At 34.6% G+C, this 19,240-nt stretch overlaps 1 protein-coding gene and 2 long non-coding RNA genes across 3 annotated transcripts; 2 read left to right on the plus strand and 1 right to left on the minus strand.

Annotated features, from left to right (window-relative positions):
• The first annotated feature begins 373 nt into the window (after positions 1-373).
• On the plus strand, positions 374-15,164 carry LOC123704761 (zinc finger protein 26-like). The gene is made up of 14 exons (XM_045653250.1): positions 374-580; positions 897-1,016; positions 1,343-1,514; positions 2,738-2,895; positions 3,284-3,484; positions 4,664-4,761; positions 5,149-5,256; positions 5,898-6,008; positions 6,867-6,971; positions 7,761-7,973; positions 11,761-11,872; positions 12,020-12,133; positions 12,941-13,090; positions 14,969-15,164. The coding sequence occupies exons 1-14, from the start codon at positions 449-451 to the stop codon at positions 15,095-15,097; spliced, it is 1,923 nt and encodes a 640-aa protein (XP_045509206.1). The 5' UTR covers positions 374-448; the 3' UTR covers positions 15,098-15,164.
• On the minus strand, positions 9,335-10,541 carry LOC123704808. The gene is made up of 2 exons (XR_006753184.1): positions 10,298-10,541; positions 9,335-9,967 (listed from the first exon to the last, which is right to left on the minus strand). It is a non-coding gene; the product is annotated as an uncharacterized LOC123704808 (long non-coding RNA).
• Positions 15,165-15,688: 524 nt separating the features above from the next.
• Positions 15,689-16,036, plus strand: LOC123704806. Its single transcript, XR_006753182.1, has 2 exons — positions 15,689-15,771; positions 15,852-16,036. It is a non-coding gene; the product is annotated as an uncharacterized LOC123704806 (long non-coding RNA).
• Positions 16,037-19,240: the final 3,204 nt, after the last annotated feature.

Genomic DNA, 19,240 nt, shown 5'->3' on the forward strand with positions numbered 1-19,240 from the left:
TCAATACTATGAATACTTAACCCACAACTATAGGCAAAAATATTTTTTTATAATTAAAACACTAGAAAAAAAGGCTAACGATGAAAAGCGAATTTGTTTTATACAATGTACTTAGAGACAGCAAAGTATATAGTACTTTAATAGAATTGCCTGCATATGCATCAAACAATAACGACGATGGCATCAAATAGCAAATTACAGCAAAGGAACAATCACTATTCTATTTTTAAATGTACTGTTAATAATTTGCACATTTTGTAACTATTTTAGGTGAAATTAATATGTTATATCTAGCAATACCAAAGGTTTGACAATCTTCTGTCATTTGTCAGGGCTATGCTATTTTGTGTTTGTATCTGTCAAATTACCAAAATGGCCGAAGGAAAGGAATGAAGCTTCCTTTGTTCGTAATTATATTATTTAATTAGCCAAAATAAAAACATCGAAAATGAAGGAAATAGACATAAATATAGAGGGATATAATGTGAACGGCATATGTGTTGGTTGTTTGAACCACAATCGGAATATGTTTTACAGAAACGAAGTTAAAGAATGTTTTAAAACATTAGCTGATATTGATGTAAGTAAATAAATATTCGCATTTGGAATACCTTTTTGTTTTTAAATTGACTTGAAAAACGTTAAAAGTTACTTAGTATTTACTGTATATGTTAGAAATCTTTAGAAACATTGAATAATAATGGAACAGAAATCTTTAGAGCCGCCATTACGTCTCATTTTTTTAATTAAATTCGCAGTAATTCATAACAAGTAAAATTTGATATTTTTGGCTTAAATTATGATCTAACAACTAAGAATCAATGCATTTTCTGATATTGTTTAGCCTAATTTGTAATAACTTAATTTTTTTTTTTATTAAAAATTACAATTTATAGGTGCCAGACGGCCTATCAATACAAGTATGTTGGGAGTGTTTAGCTCGCATAAAAAACATCATGCAGTTTAAGAAACAAATAGTAAAGTCATATGATATACTTATTAACTACTCAAGAAAAGTAAGTAACCTAAGTTTAAGTTTTTACTACACATAGCCTATGTGAATATAGCATATGTATTAAATTGGCCTATCTGATTAATAATTACACACAGTACTCCGTTCCTGTTGGTCTTAGCGTGACAATATAAAGCCTATAGCCTTCTTCTATAAATGGGCTATCTAACACCGAAAGATTTTTTTCATACGGACCAGTTCCTGAGATTAGCGCATTCAAACAAACAAACTATTAAGTATAGATAAAATATTAAATTGAACAGAGTTTTTGCCAGCCTTTTAACACATCTTGAAATTATCCAAAAAATAAATAATTCAAATCTCTTCCAGCATACCTTCCTGAACTCTCCCTACGATCTTTCACAACACGCTACCACAAATCTAATCACCACTAAACTAGTCGGCTATACAAGTAGAGACGGTGATTTGGAAGAAATTAAACAAGAGAAATTTGAGTCGGTAGCAGACGTGAAGGAGGAATTTGATGTTGATGTTTTTGGTGGTAATTTTATTTGTAACTAGCTTTCCGCCCGCGGCTTCGCCCGCGTTTTCAAAGAAAAACCCGCATATTTCCCGTTCCCGTGGGATTTCCGGGATGAAACCTATCCTATGTGTTAATCCAAGTTACCCTCTATATGTGTGCTAAATTTCATTCAAATCCATTCAGTAGTTTTTACATGAAAGAGTAACAAACATCCATACATCCATACTTACAAACTATATTTGTAATATGTAGTACTAGCTGCTCCGCGTGGTTTCACCCGCGTGGCTCCGCTCCTGTTGGTTTAGCGTGATGATATATAGCCTATAGCTTTCCTCGATAAATGGGCTACAAACTGAAAGGATTTATCAAATCAGATAGTGGTTCTTGAGATTAGCGCGTTTAAACAAACAAACTCTTCAGCTTTATAATGTTAGTATAGGTAGATAATTCTTATCTTAAACAATGACATAGTCCTCGTCCTAATTATAATCATTATGGCAACTGTGATAGTTCATACTCAAATGCCTATTTTTAGACCTCTACTAGAGGCACTTGAATCGTCATAACATATTTTTACCACTAACCATAGTGTATGTCTAATCATAATATGCCTAATTATTCATAACTAGCTTTCCACCCGCAGCTTCGCCCGCGCAGTCACAGTAAAACCCGCATAGTTCCCGATCCCGTGGGATTTCCGGGATAAAACCTTTCCTATTTACCGGGTTAGAAAGAAGCCTATGTCCTTTCTCGGGTATCAAAATATCTATAGATTGCATGAAAGGTATAGATACCTTTCATGCAAATTGGTTCAGTAGTTAAGGCGTGATTGAGTAACAGACAGACGGACAGAGTTACTTTCGCATTTATAATATTAGTATGGATTATAGTCCACTAGATTTTCGCCCGCGTTTTCAATGAAAAACCCGCATAGTTCCCGTTCCCGTGGGATTTCCTATCCTGTGTGTTAATCCAAGTTACCCTCTATATGTGTGCTAAATTTTATTGGAATCGGTTATATAGTACATATTTGCGTGAGAGAGTAACAAACACACACACACATCCTCAAAAACTTTCGCATTTATAATATGTATTAGTAGGATTACAGATTTATTGTCCTAGTAATAATCATGGTCGTAATTATAAACCTACCAGAAAAAAAAAGGATCTATATCCCGACAGACATTTTCTTTATCATAGTTTTTAGATAAAAATATATTCTCATAATTTTTTTTTTTCAGAAACATTCATAAAAGACGAAGATACATTTGATTTAGGGGCAATAGACACGCATTCTTCTGACGACAATACTCTCTTATCGGATTTAGTAAGAGATGATGGAGATAATAAGAGTAAGAAAGAGAGGAAGGAGAAACCGGAGAAGAGGAAAAGAAAAAAGGTATGTAATCATAATGTGCAGCAATAAGGCAGCAATGAGTATATTGTTTATGCTAGTGTGTGATGTTGTTCTAATTTATAGTAGAAGTAGCTGTGCCCCGCGGTTTCACCCGCATTTATAGCCTATACTGTATAGCCTTCCTGGATAAATGGGCTATCTAACACGAAAATAATTCTTCAATTCGACATTCAATTGACAGATAGGTTTTTTTTAATAATAAATATTCAGGGACCAGTTTGGACTGATATTTTTTGTATAAAAAAAAATGTTGGGCTGTCAATTGTCATTTATTATTATTTTTTCGTAGATAAACACAATATAGTCAAATAGTTTTTTTTTGTATATTTTTAACAGATTAAAAAGATTTTTTGACATTTATTCTTGACAGACAAAAACGCGCAGACAAAATAACCTACCGGAAGATCTGGTAGAAGAGTTCTCTATGACAGAAGAAGAGATGCACTCAGTAAGAGAAAGAGATGTTTCGAGCGCTGAGTTCGCGAGTTTGAAACATAAGTGTTGTGACTGTGTGCGGGAGTTTAATTCTAAGAAATTGTTAGAGGGTCACTTGAGCGGGAAACATTGTCAGGTGAGTTACAACCTTTATATCTATCTATACAACTAGCTTACCGCCCGCGGCTTCGCCCGCTTTCTCTAAAACGATTTGAGATTTAAACTATCCTATCTCTCAAGTTGGATCGAACTGCACATGGTGTGCGAATTTTATTATAATTGGTTAAGTGGTTTAGGAGTCCATTGAGGACAAACACTGTGACACAAGATTTATATATATTAAGAATATACATATAGTAAAATCTATACATATCCATACCAATATTATAAATGCGAAAGTAACTCTGTCCGTCTGTCTGTTACTCAATCACGCGTAAACTACTGAACCAATTTTCATGAAATTTAGTATGGAGATATTTTGATACCCGAGAAAGGACATAGGCTACTTTTTATCCCGGGAAAATGACGCAATCTGGTTTTTCCTTGAATGCGCGGGCGAAGCCGCGGGCGGAAACCTAGTAGTACATATAGTAAAATCGTAAAAGTCGAAACTGTACATTCATTATTCAAATTCAAATTTGAATTTGAATTTTAAATCGTCATAACATATTTTCAATGTTTACCACCGATTCGGAAAGCAGTATCTATGGAGAAGAACCGGCAAGAAACTCCATAGTTGCTCGTTTTTATCAATTTGGAAGACAAAACCAATCACAAATTTGGAATAGAATAGAATAGAATAGAAAAAAATTTATTCCCAAAAAATATGATACAGTACATTAAAATTTAGACAACACCTTATAACTTAAAAAAAGGTATAACATTACATGTAGACCTAATAATATTATGTTATATCTGTATCACCTCAGGGAAAGGGATTACTGACTCAGCATAAATGTTACAGCTGAGGCTGTAACGCTGTTATTCTGTCAGCACCATCCATACTAATATTATAAATGCGAAAGTAACTATGTCTGTCTGTCTGTCTGTTACTCAATAACGCCTAAACTACTGAACCAATTGGCATGATTTTTAGTATAGAGATATTTTGATACCCGAGAAAGGACATAGGCTACTTTTTACCCAGGTAAATAGGATAGGTTTTGTCCCGGAAATCCCACGGGAACGGGAACTATGCGGGTTTTTCTTAGACTGCGTGGGCGAAGCTGCGGGTGGGAAGCTAGTATTAAATAAAGAGGTATCTATAATTTATTATCTATGGTAATAAAATTATGTTTTAAACTTTTTCCTTCAGAAAGACGCAAAATCCCACCAGTGCGACGTGTGCAAAGGTTATTTTATAAATAAGGAAAACCTAACGAAACACAAAAATCGACATTTAAGAGCGTTCCGGTGAGTATTTCACTTCTGACCTACATTGTAATAATACCATAATATGCCATTTTGTCATACTAATCTTTTAGACTAGCTGTGTCCCGCGGTTTTACAGGCATTGCTCCGCTCCTGTTGGTCTTAGCGTGATGATATTTAGCCTTCCCCGATAAATGGGCTATCTATATAATTATACATCATACTACATCGATATAATTCCAAATCAAAATCCAAATCCTATACCAAATTTCATGCAAATTGGTTCAGTAGTTATGGCGTGATTGAGTAACAGACAGACAGACAGAGTTACTTTCGCATTTATAATATTAAATATAGTATGGAATTATCCCCTTATTTCGTTGACTTTATACAGATAATATTTTTTTATTCATTTTTATTTCATTTCAGATGTAAAGAATGTGGTCTAGTAACAACATTGAAAAGAATAATGCTGAGGCATGAGTGCGCCAAGCGTATAGAACGATATTCCTGTACCGAATGTGATAAGACTTTTTGGTAAGTGCAGTTTAATAAGAAAATTATTACGTACTAGCTTCCGCCCGCGACTCCGTCCGCGCGGATGTCCGTCTTCGCGTGGATGGTTTATTTATCCGTTTTGAGTAACTCTGACAATGACATCTTATAAAAAAGAGAATCCAATGCGGGTAACGCAACGTGTCTTCGCGGTTCTACAGAACAACGTGTATGGATAAAACTGTAAAATTAAGATTTATTTTTTTCCGCGTATTTTTCCAGGATAAAAAGTATCCTATTTTATGCCCAGGATAATATGGTATAATTATACCAAGTTTCATCGAAATTGAACCGTTAGTTTTCACGTTATGTCAGCATATACGGACAGACAGACAGACAAAATTTTTTTTAATCACATATTTGGGTTTGGTATCGATCCAGTAACACCCCTGCTATTTATTTTTTCAATATTTTCAATGTACAGACTTGACAGATACAGATTTATTATATAGATAATTTAAATTTTTAACTACCCTCACTTTGATAATAGTCGTTGACTTGCTATGATTTGTTATCAACTGTCTACATCAATTAGGCAGTTGTGTAGAATCAAATTAAATTCAATCTAATATATAACTCGGCCCCGTGTGTAATTTCTAAATATATATATATATATATTTCAGTTCAAAATCAAAACTAGCGTATCATAAAAATGTATGCCACGAAGAGAAGCCGCAGTGCGACTGTTGTGGAAAAGTATTCGCGAATAAAATGACTCTGAAGTACCATTTGAAGTGAGTATTGAGTGAGAGTTAGGAGGAGATAGAGTTGGTAAGAGATAGTAAGAGATAGTAGTTGCGACTGGATCGTGTGTATACAGGGTGTCCCACTATTGGTATACTAAGCGCGAAGGGACTTGTAGTTTTGCATATACTGATCACGTACTTAAACAACAAAATTACGTCAAACTTTTTTGGTACATTTTTCCTGAAAATCCATGTTTTCGTGTCTAGCTTCGCGCAGCCGGAATATACCACTTCACTAATGTGAGCATTTTGTCTATGAAAACATAATCTTAAACGATAGCTCACGTGCTGGTGGCAAAGTTGGGCGGGTTGCTTGTTATGGGTGTACACATAGAGTTTTAAGAAATCATCTATTTGAAAAAAAAATGCGTCTGGAATTTTATAAACTGTATTTTTTACGTACTCAGCATATGCAAAACTATAACCTCCTTTGAGCTTAGTATACCAACAATGGGACCAGGGACACCCTGTACAGTTACTTCTATAAATAAGATAAAAGCAGAAGATAGAATGCTACAGCTTCCCGTGTGATTCTATTTACATTATGGCGGTTCAGTTTTTTGATAAAACAAGTGATAACTGCGTTAAAAACAACCGACTTCAAACTTGCACTTGCAACATTTACAAATACAGACAAAAATGCTCATAAAATAAAAACTACTGGGCCTATACGAATAAAATTTTTATGGGACCAATTCGACACCATCCCGCATCGAACAAAAAAAGAATCACGTAAATCGGTTCAGAAACCTCGGAGTAATCGGTATACATACATAAAAAAACATACCGGCCGAATTGATAACCTCCTCCTTTTTTTGAAGTCGGTTAATTAATAACTTTTTTCAGAATTCTACCCGCCAAAAAGGATGAAAAGCCAAAGGAAATGTTGTATATACCGTGCAAGGGGTGCGACAAAGTGTTTCACTCACAGAAGAGTTACAGAGCACATGTGTGAGTGTTATTTTTTTTGAAGTGAAACTTCTTTATCGGGGTTGGAAAAAAATTTAGTGTAACATTTTTTCGTTACGCGCCATCCTTTTCTTATCCCTACCACGCGTGATTCGACGTATTGCTCTAAAGTTGCATATAGTAAATTATTTTTTGAAAAATAAGGTCATAAAGAAGTTTCACTTCTTACGTGTGTACACTAGTACACGCACACATTTTTTTTAGTAACACATGTACATGTGGTTAGTTAAATCTTTACAGCATTACTTAATATAATGAATGTTATAGTGTATGTTTGTTTGTCTATTTCACTTCGCTACGCGGCAGCGTATCTATTTATGTACATGTAGACAGTTAGAGGGTACACACACACACCTAACACTTAATTAGCCTTAGAACACACGATCGAAACTGCGGGTAACGGCTAGTGACTTATATTTTATGTTAGTCATACTAAAAACTTGTTTACTATCACTAACAAAGTGTTAGGTTTCACGTACAAAGTATCACTATATTTGACAGATATTTGTTCAAATATCATTTTTTTTTAAACTACATATTTAAAAGATATTAAGCTATTGCATAGCTTCTATCGCGGGCCTTGAGCGCGGGGACCGAATCGAGAAATTCTGTAACGAAAAAACCTCACGCTCCCCACTCCGACGGGCAGAGGTATGGCTTGAAGGCATAGCATGCAATAGCTTTACCGTGGCAGTCCCCGAGTGCCGCACGTCGTTTTTATTCGTATGTCTATAAAACTATCCTTACTAAATACTCAACATTTCGTTTCAGCGTAATACACGACGGCCTATCCTACCCGTGCCCTATATGCGGCAAACTATTCCAATGGAAGCGAAACCTCGCACGTCACGCGCGCAACCACCGCGACCGGGAAACAGGAACCACGCACCAGTGCCGCGAGTGCGGGAAGACGTTCTCGAGCCGCGACTGCTACAACAACCACATGAAGCTCAGCAAGCGGCACGTGCCCGAGAGCGCGCTCCTGTGAGTCTATGTGCGCCTGGTACTTTGTGTCACTGAATATAGTGAAAAAATAATGAAAAACGGAGAAAAAATCACAAAAACGTTCCATTTTCAAACATTTGTTGTTTAATCTGTGCTATTTTCTCTAATAAAAAAAAACATTCAATGAAAAAAATAACTAATTTTAAGTTTAAAGCGCAATACACATTGAGCCCGCCGGGCCGCCGACATATGTCGGCAACTTTTTGTCGGCGGTCTAGTTGGCGGCTTCACTTATTACAAGTCGGAAAATCGCCGGGCAACTGAGCGCAGGCGTACCCAAGCCGCCAACATGTCGGCGGGTAACACGCGCGGGCGCATGTTGCCGACATGATTCTTTTCATACAGGCCGCCGGGTTGTGTCGCCGGGCTTTGTCGGCGGCCCGGCGGGCTCAATGTGTATTGCGCTTAATAGGGACGCGCGCTTTAAAATACTCCTACGGAGTTATGATCGCCTGGTACTTTGAGTTCATATAGCGTGCACATTTATTGACAAAAATAGGAGAATGTTTTATACATAGATGTTTATTTCTCTTTCCTATAATTTATTAATTAACAATGCAAACTAAGAATTAACAAAGAAAAAATTTCCCGTATAAAAAGTGACCAAACTAATAGAAAATACATTTAAAACAACATCGGTAACTAACAAGTATAGTGGTACAATAACTTCCACGCACCAGTGCCGCGAGTGCGGGACTTGACGTTCTCGAGCCGCGACTGCTATAACAACCACATGAAGCTCAGCAAGCGGCACGTGCCCGAGAGCGCGCTCCTGTGAGTCTATGTGCGCCTGGTACTTTGTGTCACTGAATATAGTGAAAAAATAATGAAAAACGGAGAAAAAATCACAAAAACGTTCCATTTTCAAACATTTGTTGTTTAATCTGTGCTATTTCGCTTATTAAAAAAAAATAGTGACAATTAAAGACTAATTTTAAAAGTTTAATAGGGACGCGCGCTTTATAACACTCCTACGGAGTTATGATCGCCTGGTACTTTGAGTTCCCATAGTGTGACGTTTATTGACAAAAATGGATAGGAGAATGTTTCTTTCTCTTTCCTATTTAATAACAACGCAAACTAAGAAATTTCGTCGTTAATAACAAAGAAAAAATTTCCCGTATAAAATGTTACCAAACTAAATAATAGCCTCGTAACGCCCAGGCTATTTTTACCAAACATTGGGTTGCAGCCCAAGTACCTTTTAAAAGGTTCACATGGTGCGGACCCAGAGGTGATGAAATCTAAAAAAAGTGCCTTATTATTTCCGTATGAGCGTGGGATTTTTTCTGCATGTAAATGTATGTCAGTGGAAGGTTTTGAGACACTAAATAACCCCAAATTCGTTATTCTTTATTTAGGCATATGGGCTTTAATGTATTACAAAACCCGATTTCGCAAAATTCGTATTTTTGATATTATTGATTAGCGGTAGACAATATAGGGTTTATTTTATATTACAAAAAACAATGAACATAAATATTTGGATTAATACATGTCTTCCAAAATTTTAATGACCAAAAACATATCTCACACTTACAATCTGAGAAAAAAATATCAATTTTTGAACAATATGATCATTATTTTCTGTACTTATTATTTTTAAAGGCTAGTTTATCACGTGTTTTAGGATTTCTATCAGAAGAAATCCACTTCCAACAGATGACAGAAGCAAAAATTAACAAGTTTCGAAATTGGATCCAAAAACACTATATAATAGCAACCCATATACCTTTTAAAATCAGAATGATAGTAGGTAAATTGATATAATATTTCTATAGAACTTTTAAATACTTAATTTTGCAAATAAGAGTTGGTTTTTAATAAAAAAACTATTATTTTCAGATTCTTCAGAACTGGAAGAGCTTTCTTGGTTTTGGTTTATGTTGTAATCCTCATCTCCAAATAGTTCATACTTTTCTATATCTGACTGATTTAAGCTTCATCTATTTGCTCATCTCTCATTGGGTTACCTGAAAAGGATAGTACTAAAAGATTCTGTAACAGACTAAATAATTTACTTTATATTATGAAGGAGAAAACGGTCTAAATCATAAGTTGCAAAGGCAAATCAAATTGATTAGTGGTTTATTCCCTTATACCTTTTAAAATCCAATAATATGTTAATACTCTTATACCTTCTAAAAGGTATCCAGACTTTACGAGGTTATTTTACACGCATATTCTTTATTTTCGCGTAAATCTAAATGTAATTATAATATTTACTTATTTGTCAACAAGCAGAGTAAGATACTCTCAGTTAAAAACTTAAGATTGCATCAATAATCATGGATTGAACTTACCATGTCCTCTAGTCAATCAAGATGGCCAGACTTTTCGCCGGAAATTACATATATTTTATTTTTCTATTGGCACTATTGCTTAACCATAGACAAAAACATACTTTCCAGTAGCCGGATAAAAAACAGTAATTAGATTTGGCGCGTAATTTAAAATGTTACGGCGTTTTCAAATCAGATACTGTCAGATACCTTTAAAAAGGTACCGTGGGCGTTTATGTCATAAAGTTGGATAACAGCTTGGGCCGGTACCCCTATCGAGCTGCATGCCTTTTAATAGGTATCTGGGCGTTACGAGGATAGAAAACAACGTCGGTAACTAACAAGTATAGTGGTACAATAACTACCACGCACCAGTGCCGCGAGTGCGGGAAGACGTTCTCGAGCCGCGACTGCTACAACAACCACATGAAGCTCAGCAAGCGGCACGTGCCCGAGAGCGCGCTCCTGTGAGTCTGTGCGCCTGGTACTTTGTGTCACTGAATATAGTGAAAAAATAATGAAAAACGGGGAAAACATCACAAAAATGTTCCATTTTCAAACATTTGTTGTTTAATCTGTGCTATTTCGCTTATTAAAAAAAATAGTGACAATTAAAAACTAATTTTAAGTTTAATAGGGACGCGCGCTTTATAACACTCCTACGGAGTTATGATCGCCTGGTACTTTGAGTTCCCATAGTGTGACGTTTATTGACATAAATGGATAGGAGAATGTTTCTTTCTCTTTCCTATTTAATAACAATGCAAACTAAGAAATTTCGTTAATTAACAAAGAAAAAATTTCCGTATAACGGTATAAAAATTAAAAAGTGACAGACGAACGCATGACGAGCGGCTGACGCGACGTTGCCGCACCGGCACTACGTGGACAGTTTTGTTTATATCGAATTTGCAAGCATTCATCAACGTTTAAACATTTTGTAGTATAGTGTGTTTTTGCACATTGAAAAAAATGAATGACTGAAAAATTCTTTATTGTACACCATATATGATACATTTTATAAACTACACAATAAATTAATCAATGTACAGTAAGCGGCCTTATCGTTGGCAGCGATCTCTACCTTCTTCTCATTGACCTACGTACCTGTTTAGTCTGGCTTCGATGTATATTGTTATCATACGCATTTATATATTTATTTACGCCATTTGTATATTTATTTAAAAGTAGATATTACTATTTATTATTTTAATTATTATAATATTGAATCTTTACATTAGATCGTTTTTATAATCTATATTCTATACTCATATTATAAAGCTGAAGGGTTTCTTTGTTTGAACACGCTAATCTCGGGAACTAGTGGGCCGATTTGAAAAATTCTTTCGGTGTTAGATAGCCCATTTAACGAGGAAGGCTATAGGCTATATATCATCACGCTAAGACCAACAGGAGCGGAGCAATGCGGGTGAAACCGCGGGGCACAGCTAGATATTTAATAAATAAAAAATTCCGTGTTCCAGACACGCCTGCCACTACTGCGATAAAAGATTTGCAACCAAATGGTGTATGGTCGACCACATTGACTGGGACCATTTGAAACAGATCAAATATAGGTGCAAAGTTTGTTATAAGGTAAATTATAAATAATATACTATAAACATAAGTTATTCTTGATCCAATATAATAATAAAAACATTTTTAGAAATCCTGTTGTTGTTATATTTTATTTTGTTATCATTAAAATGCTTGGTTATAAAAAGTAAAACTTTGCCATTACAGCCATTCAAAACAGCGAAAATAATGGTCGCTCACATGAACAATATACACGAAGGAAAAAACAAAAAGGAGCCGGATGGAGAGCATTTATGTGAGATCTGTGGTAAATCTTATAAGGTAAGTGTATCCCGTAGAGCAGCCGTACACAGACTGCTTCAAGCAGTTGAGACCAACGGCTTGAAGCAGTGACCGCGCGGTGAACGGTATTCACTGCCGTACACATGACTGCTCGAGCAGTCGCGACCGCTTCAAGCAGTCAACTTCATGACGAAATTCCATCGTGCCGTTAACTGCTCGAGCAGTCCGTGTACAGCCGCTCTTAGAGATCTGTATTCCGTACACGGACTGCTCGAGCAGTTTTAGCTTGTTAGTATTTTCTAGTGTTTAATTTTACCTGAGTATTTTACAGGAGCGGAGCAATGCGGGTGAGACCGCGGGGAACAGCTAGTCTAAAAATAAAACTGAGAAACAATCTATCATTTAGAAATTAAAGATTTTTTTTAACGGATTTAAAACGCGATTTATTCATTATATTAGTCATGGAGAGTCTCCCCGTGACCACGCTCGCTATAAAGTGTTCGAAAAGTCGGGAAAATAATATAATGAATACATCGCGGTTAAAATCCGTTAAAAAAAACTTTAATTTCTAAATGAAAGCTTTTTTCTCAGTTTTATTTTTAGACTAGTTGTTCCCTGCAGTTTCACCCGCATTGCTCCGCTCCTGTTGGTCTTAGCGTGATGATATATAACCTATAGCCTTCCTCGATAAATGGGCTATCTAACACCGAAAGAATTTTTCAAATCGGACCAGTAGTTCCCGAGATTAGCGCGTTCAAACAAACAAACAAACTCTTCAGCTTTATAATATTAGTATAGATTATATCAATGGCAACTATTTCATTGTAATTTTTATTCAATCCACAGACAGAAAAACGTCTAAAAGGCCACGTATGGGCGATGCACACGAAACGTTCTAACACAAAGAGCTTCAAGTGCTCGTTATGTCCCGCTACATTCACATGGCAGACGTCCATTTATAAACATATGCGTATGATGCATGATAATAAACGAAAGGTATGTATTTTGTGGGATAATGGTTTATGGAATAATAGCTCTTATTTGCTATGGCAATAAGGTGTTTATTCCTTTAGCAACTACATGTGTATCCCGTAGCAACGACTTGTGTATCCTTAAAAATCGGTATGTATTGCATGCGAAGAGAAGTCTTATGTCTAGTTACTAGTAGCAATAAGGTGTTTTATCCCGTAACTACATGAGTATGCTTAGCCTATTTTGTCATTTTTATTTCTAAAAATGACAAAGAGCTTCAAATGCTCTCTCTGTCCAGCTACATTCACATGGCAGACGTCCATATATAAACATAATATGCGTATGATGCATGATGATAATAAACGGAAGGTATGTATTTTATGGAAAAATGACTCTTATAGTATACAGCAATAAGGTGCTTTATCCCGTAACCATCCGTATCCCTTCAAAAATAGGTAATATCAGGAAGAATGAGCCGTATTTCATAGTAATAAGGTGCTTTATCCCGTAACAACAATATAATATCTACCCTTCCAAAATGGGTAATGTCGGATTGTAATTATTGTATATGAAAATAACTCTTATACTACTATAGCAATAAGGTGTTTTAACCCGTAGCAACATGTGTATCTGTATCCTATATTATCTATCTATCTAGGTATGTATTGCACGCGAAATGAAGCCTTATGGCATGTAGCAATAAGGTGTTTTATCCCGTAGAAACATTATCTTTCTTTTGTATAAAAATGGCAAAAAAACTGTAAATGCTCTTTATGCCCAGCTACATTCACATGCGTATAATGCAAGGTAATAAACGAAAGGTATGTATTTTTATAGGAAATTAACTCTTATTATATAGAGCAATAAGCTGCTTAATCCCGTAACAACATGTGCATCCCGTAGCAACGACTTACGGCGTAGGTTGGTAATGCAAGAAGTTATGGGAAAATAACTCTTATATCTACAGCAATAAGGTGCTTTATCCCGTAAAAACATGAGTATCCTTATCCATATATTTTGATCTATCTAGGTATACATGCGAAAAGTATTCTTATATCTTATAGCATTAAGGTGCTTTATCCCATAGCAACGTTATCTATATTTAAAATGACAAACAGCTTCAAGTGCTCTGCTCTTCTAATTATCTATTTATGTATTAATTTAAAATTATATATGTATGTTTATCAGCCATCTGGTTTCCGTAACACAAGCGAAAACTTATAGTCCTTTTCACGTAGGATGATTCCTGTGACACTTCGTCGTGTTCCGAATTACGTATTTTATGTTTAAAACGCCAAAATAATTTTAGTGCATATTATTTTTATTTTATGGCGGCATTATTACCAAAAATATAAAAATGAAACATCTTAAGGTTATAAATCAAAAACAGTATTGTTTAGTTTAATATAATGAAAAATAAAATAAAATAACACAAAAATATAATACCTACGCAATTCGTGTACATGAAATGGATCGTTGAAAAATCATAGAGTTGGAAAACATATAATCGGCGCCCATCTTGTGATCGTTTGTCAATCGAGTCAATCGTCTGTACGAGTGCGTCAGCTTTGTATACAAGTTGCATTTTTATATTGCTATTTTACGTGGTATTCTGTTATTGTTACTAATTGCCTTTTTTTGCTGTTGTTTGCTAAGCTGCTTAGTTAATTGTTGGCGAAATGCCGAAAAAACTAATTTTGGTACTTTATTCAAATCGATTTCATTTCCATATAAAATATTATCGATTATCGGAAACAATTGATATGATTTCAGTAAAGACATCTCTACACGTGTCAAAAATCGATGTGTCACAGAAATCATCTTAGGTGGAAAGGACTATAGTATGGGTTCAGATCATGTCGTGTGTGAAAATTGTCCTGAAATATTTTTCTTTGTCAACAGCAACCCCGGGCTTTACCATCGAAGAAAGAAGAGCCATATGTGGAAATAGAATTAACGAACCCATACTTTCAGCAGAATATAATAAACCCAAGTTTACAACCGATAAATATAGTACAGAATATCGGTTAAATGGGTTTGAATCGGTAATGCCGGTTGACGACTGATGCCATATTATAAATAAATGAATTTTATATTGTTTGTTGTTTTATTTGGGAATTAAAAGTACTGTCCTAATATTATAATCTGGAATTGTATGTAGGTAGGTGTTCCTATGCAATGTATTTATGTCAAAATTGCTGAATCGAATTTGATAAATTTTTGCATAGAGACTGCTCAACGCAGGGAGAAAAACATGACAACATTAACATTGGATAAAATAAACAATTTAAGATATATAGAGGAATTTTGAAAATTATTTTTTTTTTTTCAATTTTATTCGACATTAGCTTACCACCCGCGGCTTCGCCCGCTTTGTCTAAAACCTAATAAATTATACATATACTAAAACATTCCTGTTGAATCACTTTATCTATTAAAAAAACGCATCAAAATCCGTTGCGTAGTTTTCAAGATTTAAGCATACAAAGGGACAGTGAAAGCGACTTTGTTTTTTACTATGTAGGTAGTGATTTATCGAACTATGTGAAATTATTCGCATTGTAAATAAATTTAATAATCTCTAGAACATGTGTGTTAATTAAAAACTATTTGTTACGCATCGGACGCGGTCGGGCGTCATTTTTGTGACCGCGATAGAAGTAAAATGAATTGGCATAACGTGTGTATGCAAATTTTAATTATCTGTAAGTATATTAAATTTGAATTTAAATACACATTTTTTCCTTCTTTTAAAATCAATCTAGTTTAATTTACTTTTTTTCAGCTTTTGTCACAATCTTGCATTTTCTGTCCACGAAATCGGAACATAGAAAAAGATTTACCAGTTACGGGTATGTGAAACGACCAAACGAACAACCAAACATGGATGTATGGTTTGTTGACTCTTCTAGAATCGGTGCTAAGGACTTTAATCCTAAAAATTATTATATTGATTAATTTTCTAACGTTTTTCTTGTTTTATTTTACCATTTCCATAGTTAAAATAACAATTATAGTACTTTGCAAGAGTAATAGTAACTTTTCACTGCATTAACATGATTTTCTCCAAAAGTTTACTATTCATTATAATGGGTGGGTTCAAAATATTTTTGCTCGATTCCAAAATCCAAAGGACTAGAATTCAATTTAACTTTATTGATAACATTTTTGACAGTGGCATTTACTATAGGAAGGACGTATGACATAGTATGACATTAATTAACAATCCACAATAATTGTCATCTCAGAAATTAGCTCAGCTTGTTGATAGTAATTTCGAAGTAAATAAATAAGAATTACTCGCAAACATGGTCGAACCAGAGCATGAAGATGCAATTAATTGCGAACAAGAAGAGATCCAAGAAGCCAGCTCACTGGAAGCTACCGATGCAAGCTATACATGTCCCAACTGCAACAAGCAATTTTCCGGCTTAAAAAACTTTAAAAGACACACAGAAAATCATATTTGTGACATGAAATATACGTGTAAATTTTGCTTTACTTCCTTCGGCCGTTCAGACCACCTGCGGCGGCACATCAATTGCGTACACAAGGTTGAAATGACTTCACATTGTCCCTTGTGCAACCAAAGCTGCGGCGACAACAGAGAAGTCGGCAAACATATAATAAAAGTTCACAGAAAGACTGCGAAGTTCCCCTGTCGCGTGTGCGGTTTCGAATGTCGTTTGTACTCGGAATTAAAACAGCATGAAAACAGTCATTTAAGTATAGTACAGAATCAATGTATGCATTGTAATTCTCAGTTTAAGCGGCGAGATCACATGTTACGACACATTCAGTCTCAACACCTGCATGTGATGTTCAAATGTACGGAATGCGTTAATAACTTCAAAAGAAAAGATCATTTGACAAGGCATATGAGAGAAAAACATAATGTGGTAATATATTAGTGAAATAAGTAAGAAGTAAGATTTAGATTATAATTCATTCATAGTGGGTTTAAGAATGTCCATTCCAGTCCAACAATTTTAAAAATCCAGTGTTCACCCATTGAGCCCCGAGCGGCCCGATCGGACCATGACACAATAGATTTTCTATTGTGTCTGTGATTCCGGGGGCTGAGTTATTAATGTGCTTAGTTATAAGTAAATTTGTATTTCATTTGTTATGTTTTTTAATTTATAAGTTTAAAGGTCATTTCTATGAGCAATTGGATCAAAATTATCAGCTACAAGTGACTACATTCAAATTCAAACATTTATGTATTCAATTAAGGCTTCTAGAAGCACTTTTGAATCGTCATAACATAATTTTAACATTCACCACCAATTCAGAAAAGCAGTATCTATGAAGAAGAACCGGCAAGAAACTCCATAGTTGCTCTTGAAATAACATCCATACTAATATTATAAATGCGAAAGTAACTCTGTCTGTCTGTCTGTTACTCAAACACGCCTTAACTACTGAACTAATTTGCATGAAATTTGGTATAGAGATATTTTGATACCCGAGAAAGGACATAGGATAGGTTTTATCCCGGAAATCCCACGGGAACGGGAACTATGCGGGTTTTTCTTTGACTGTGCGGGTGAAGCTGCGAGTGGTAAGCTAGTACATTTACATATCTGAATAAATTTCTGTAAATGGTTAAATTTCTACATATACTCAAATAATAGCTTTGCTTCTGTATCTGTATACAAATAAAATAGGCATTCTAGTTTACCATGTCAAATTTATTTAAACACATACACATAATAATATAGTTGGCCTTAGCGTGATGATAATATAGCCTATAGCCTATCTCGATAAATGGGCTATCTAACACCGAAAGAATTTTTCAAATCGGACTAGTAGTTCCTGAGATTAGCGTTCTAACAAACAAACTCTTCAGCTTTATTATATTAGTATATATTTAATAAATTATCTGTGGTATTATATATTATTTTTTATTCTGTGTGAATGAAGAGTGGTACCTCCTGAAGCATTTTGTTTTTACTAGTAATGTTCTGATCATAAAATAGTTTAAGAATTTTTGTAAGAGGTTTCAAATTTGAAAATGTCTGCACCTAAGTACCTATGATAATAAGAAAAATAAAGCGTTTGATTGAGGTCTGTTATATTTGTATTAAAATCCCTATTCCTAATAATGAAATAAATGCAAAAGTTACTCTGTCTGTCTCTTCTTCACATCTAAAGTAGTGAACCTATTTGGTACAGAGATAGCTTGAAACCTGTGAAAGGACATAGGATAAGTTGTATCCCGTAAATCCTATACAAATAGGAACTATGCGGGTTTTTCTTAGACTATGTGGTAAGCTAATATCTATTGATGATAAAAAAATTTGTGTAACTAAAAACAAAAACATCTCTTTTGACATACTTAGATATTTTTTATTTCTTTCTACTTTCAAAGTGAATGCTTCACATAATAAAAGCAGTACTATTCATGATAGCATTTACTTTTAATTTTATTATTATTGTAGTCAATGATATTATTGGTAAAAGGTGTAGATAGATTATTAGCGCCCCAGGAATGGCACCTCGAAGTGTTGCTAACTAGCCACATTTTACTTCAGTTGTCTCTTGCTCACAACAGTTTATTCAAGCCATCTCACTTTGACGTCTCGTGTGTGCGCGTGCCGCTTTTCGAGATCGAATATTGTTTTTGTAGGCTAGCTACTGTCTATTAAATTCTAATGGGGGATAGTGTGATAAATTAAAAACACAGAAATTTTTACAATTTTATTTATAAACCAACAACCTATACACAAGGTGTAGAAATAAATAAGCCTAATAAATAAATGTTAGAAATTATAATTAATAATTAAATTATACTAACATCAAAAAAAGATAGGTAATAAACAAGTGATAACTGCGTTAAAAACAACCGACTTCAAACTTGCACTTGCAAAATTTACAAATACCTACAGACAAAAATGCTCATAAAATAAAAACTACTGGGCCTATCCGAATATAATTTTTATGAGACCAATTCGACACCATCCCGCATCGAACAAAAAAAGAATCACGTAAATCGGTTCAGAAACCTCGGAGTAATCGGTGTACATACATAAAAAAAAAAAAAAATATACCGGCCGAATTGATAACCTCCTTTTTTTGAAGTCGGTTAAAAAATCAAACTACATATGTTAAAAAATCAAGATAACTGTTGATTATTAAAACTGATTTTTGATTTTTTAAAGTTTATTCTAT

The sequence above is a fragment of the Colias croceus genome, chromosome 30 (genome assembly GCF_905220415.1).
Source record: "Colias croceus chromosome 30, ilColCroc2.1".
Taxonomy (NCBI): domain Eukaryota; kingdom Metazoa; phylum Arthropoda; class Insecta; order Lepidoptera; family Pieridae; genus Colias; species Colias croceus.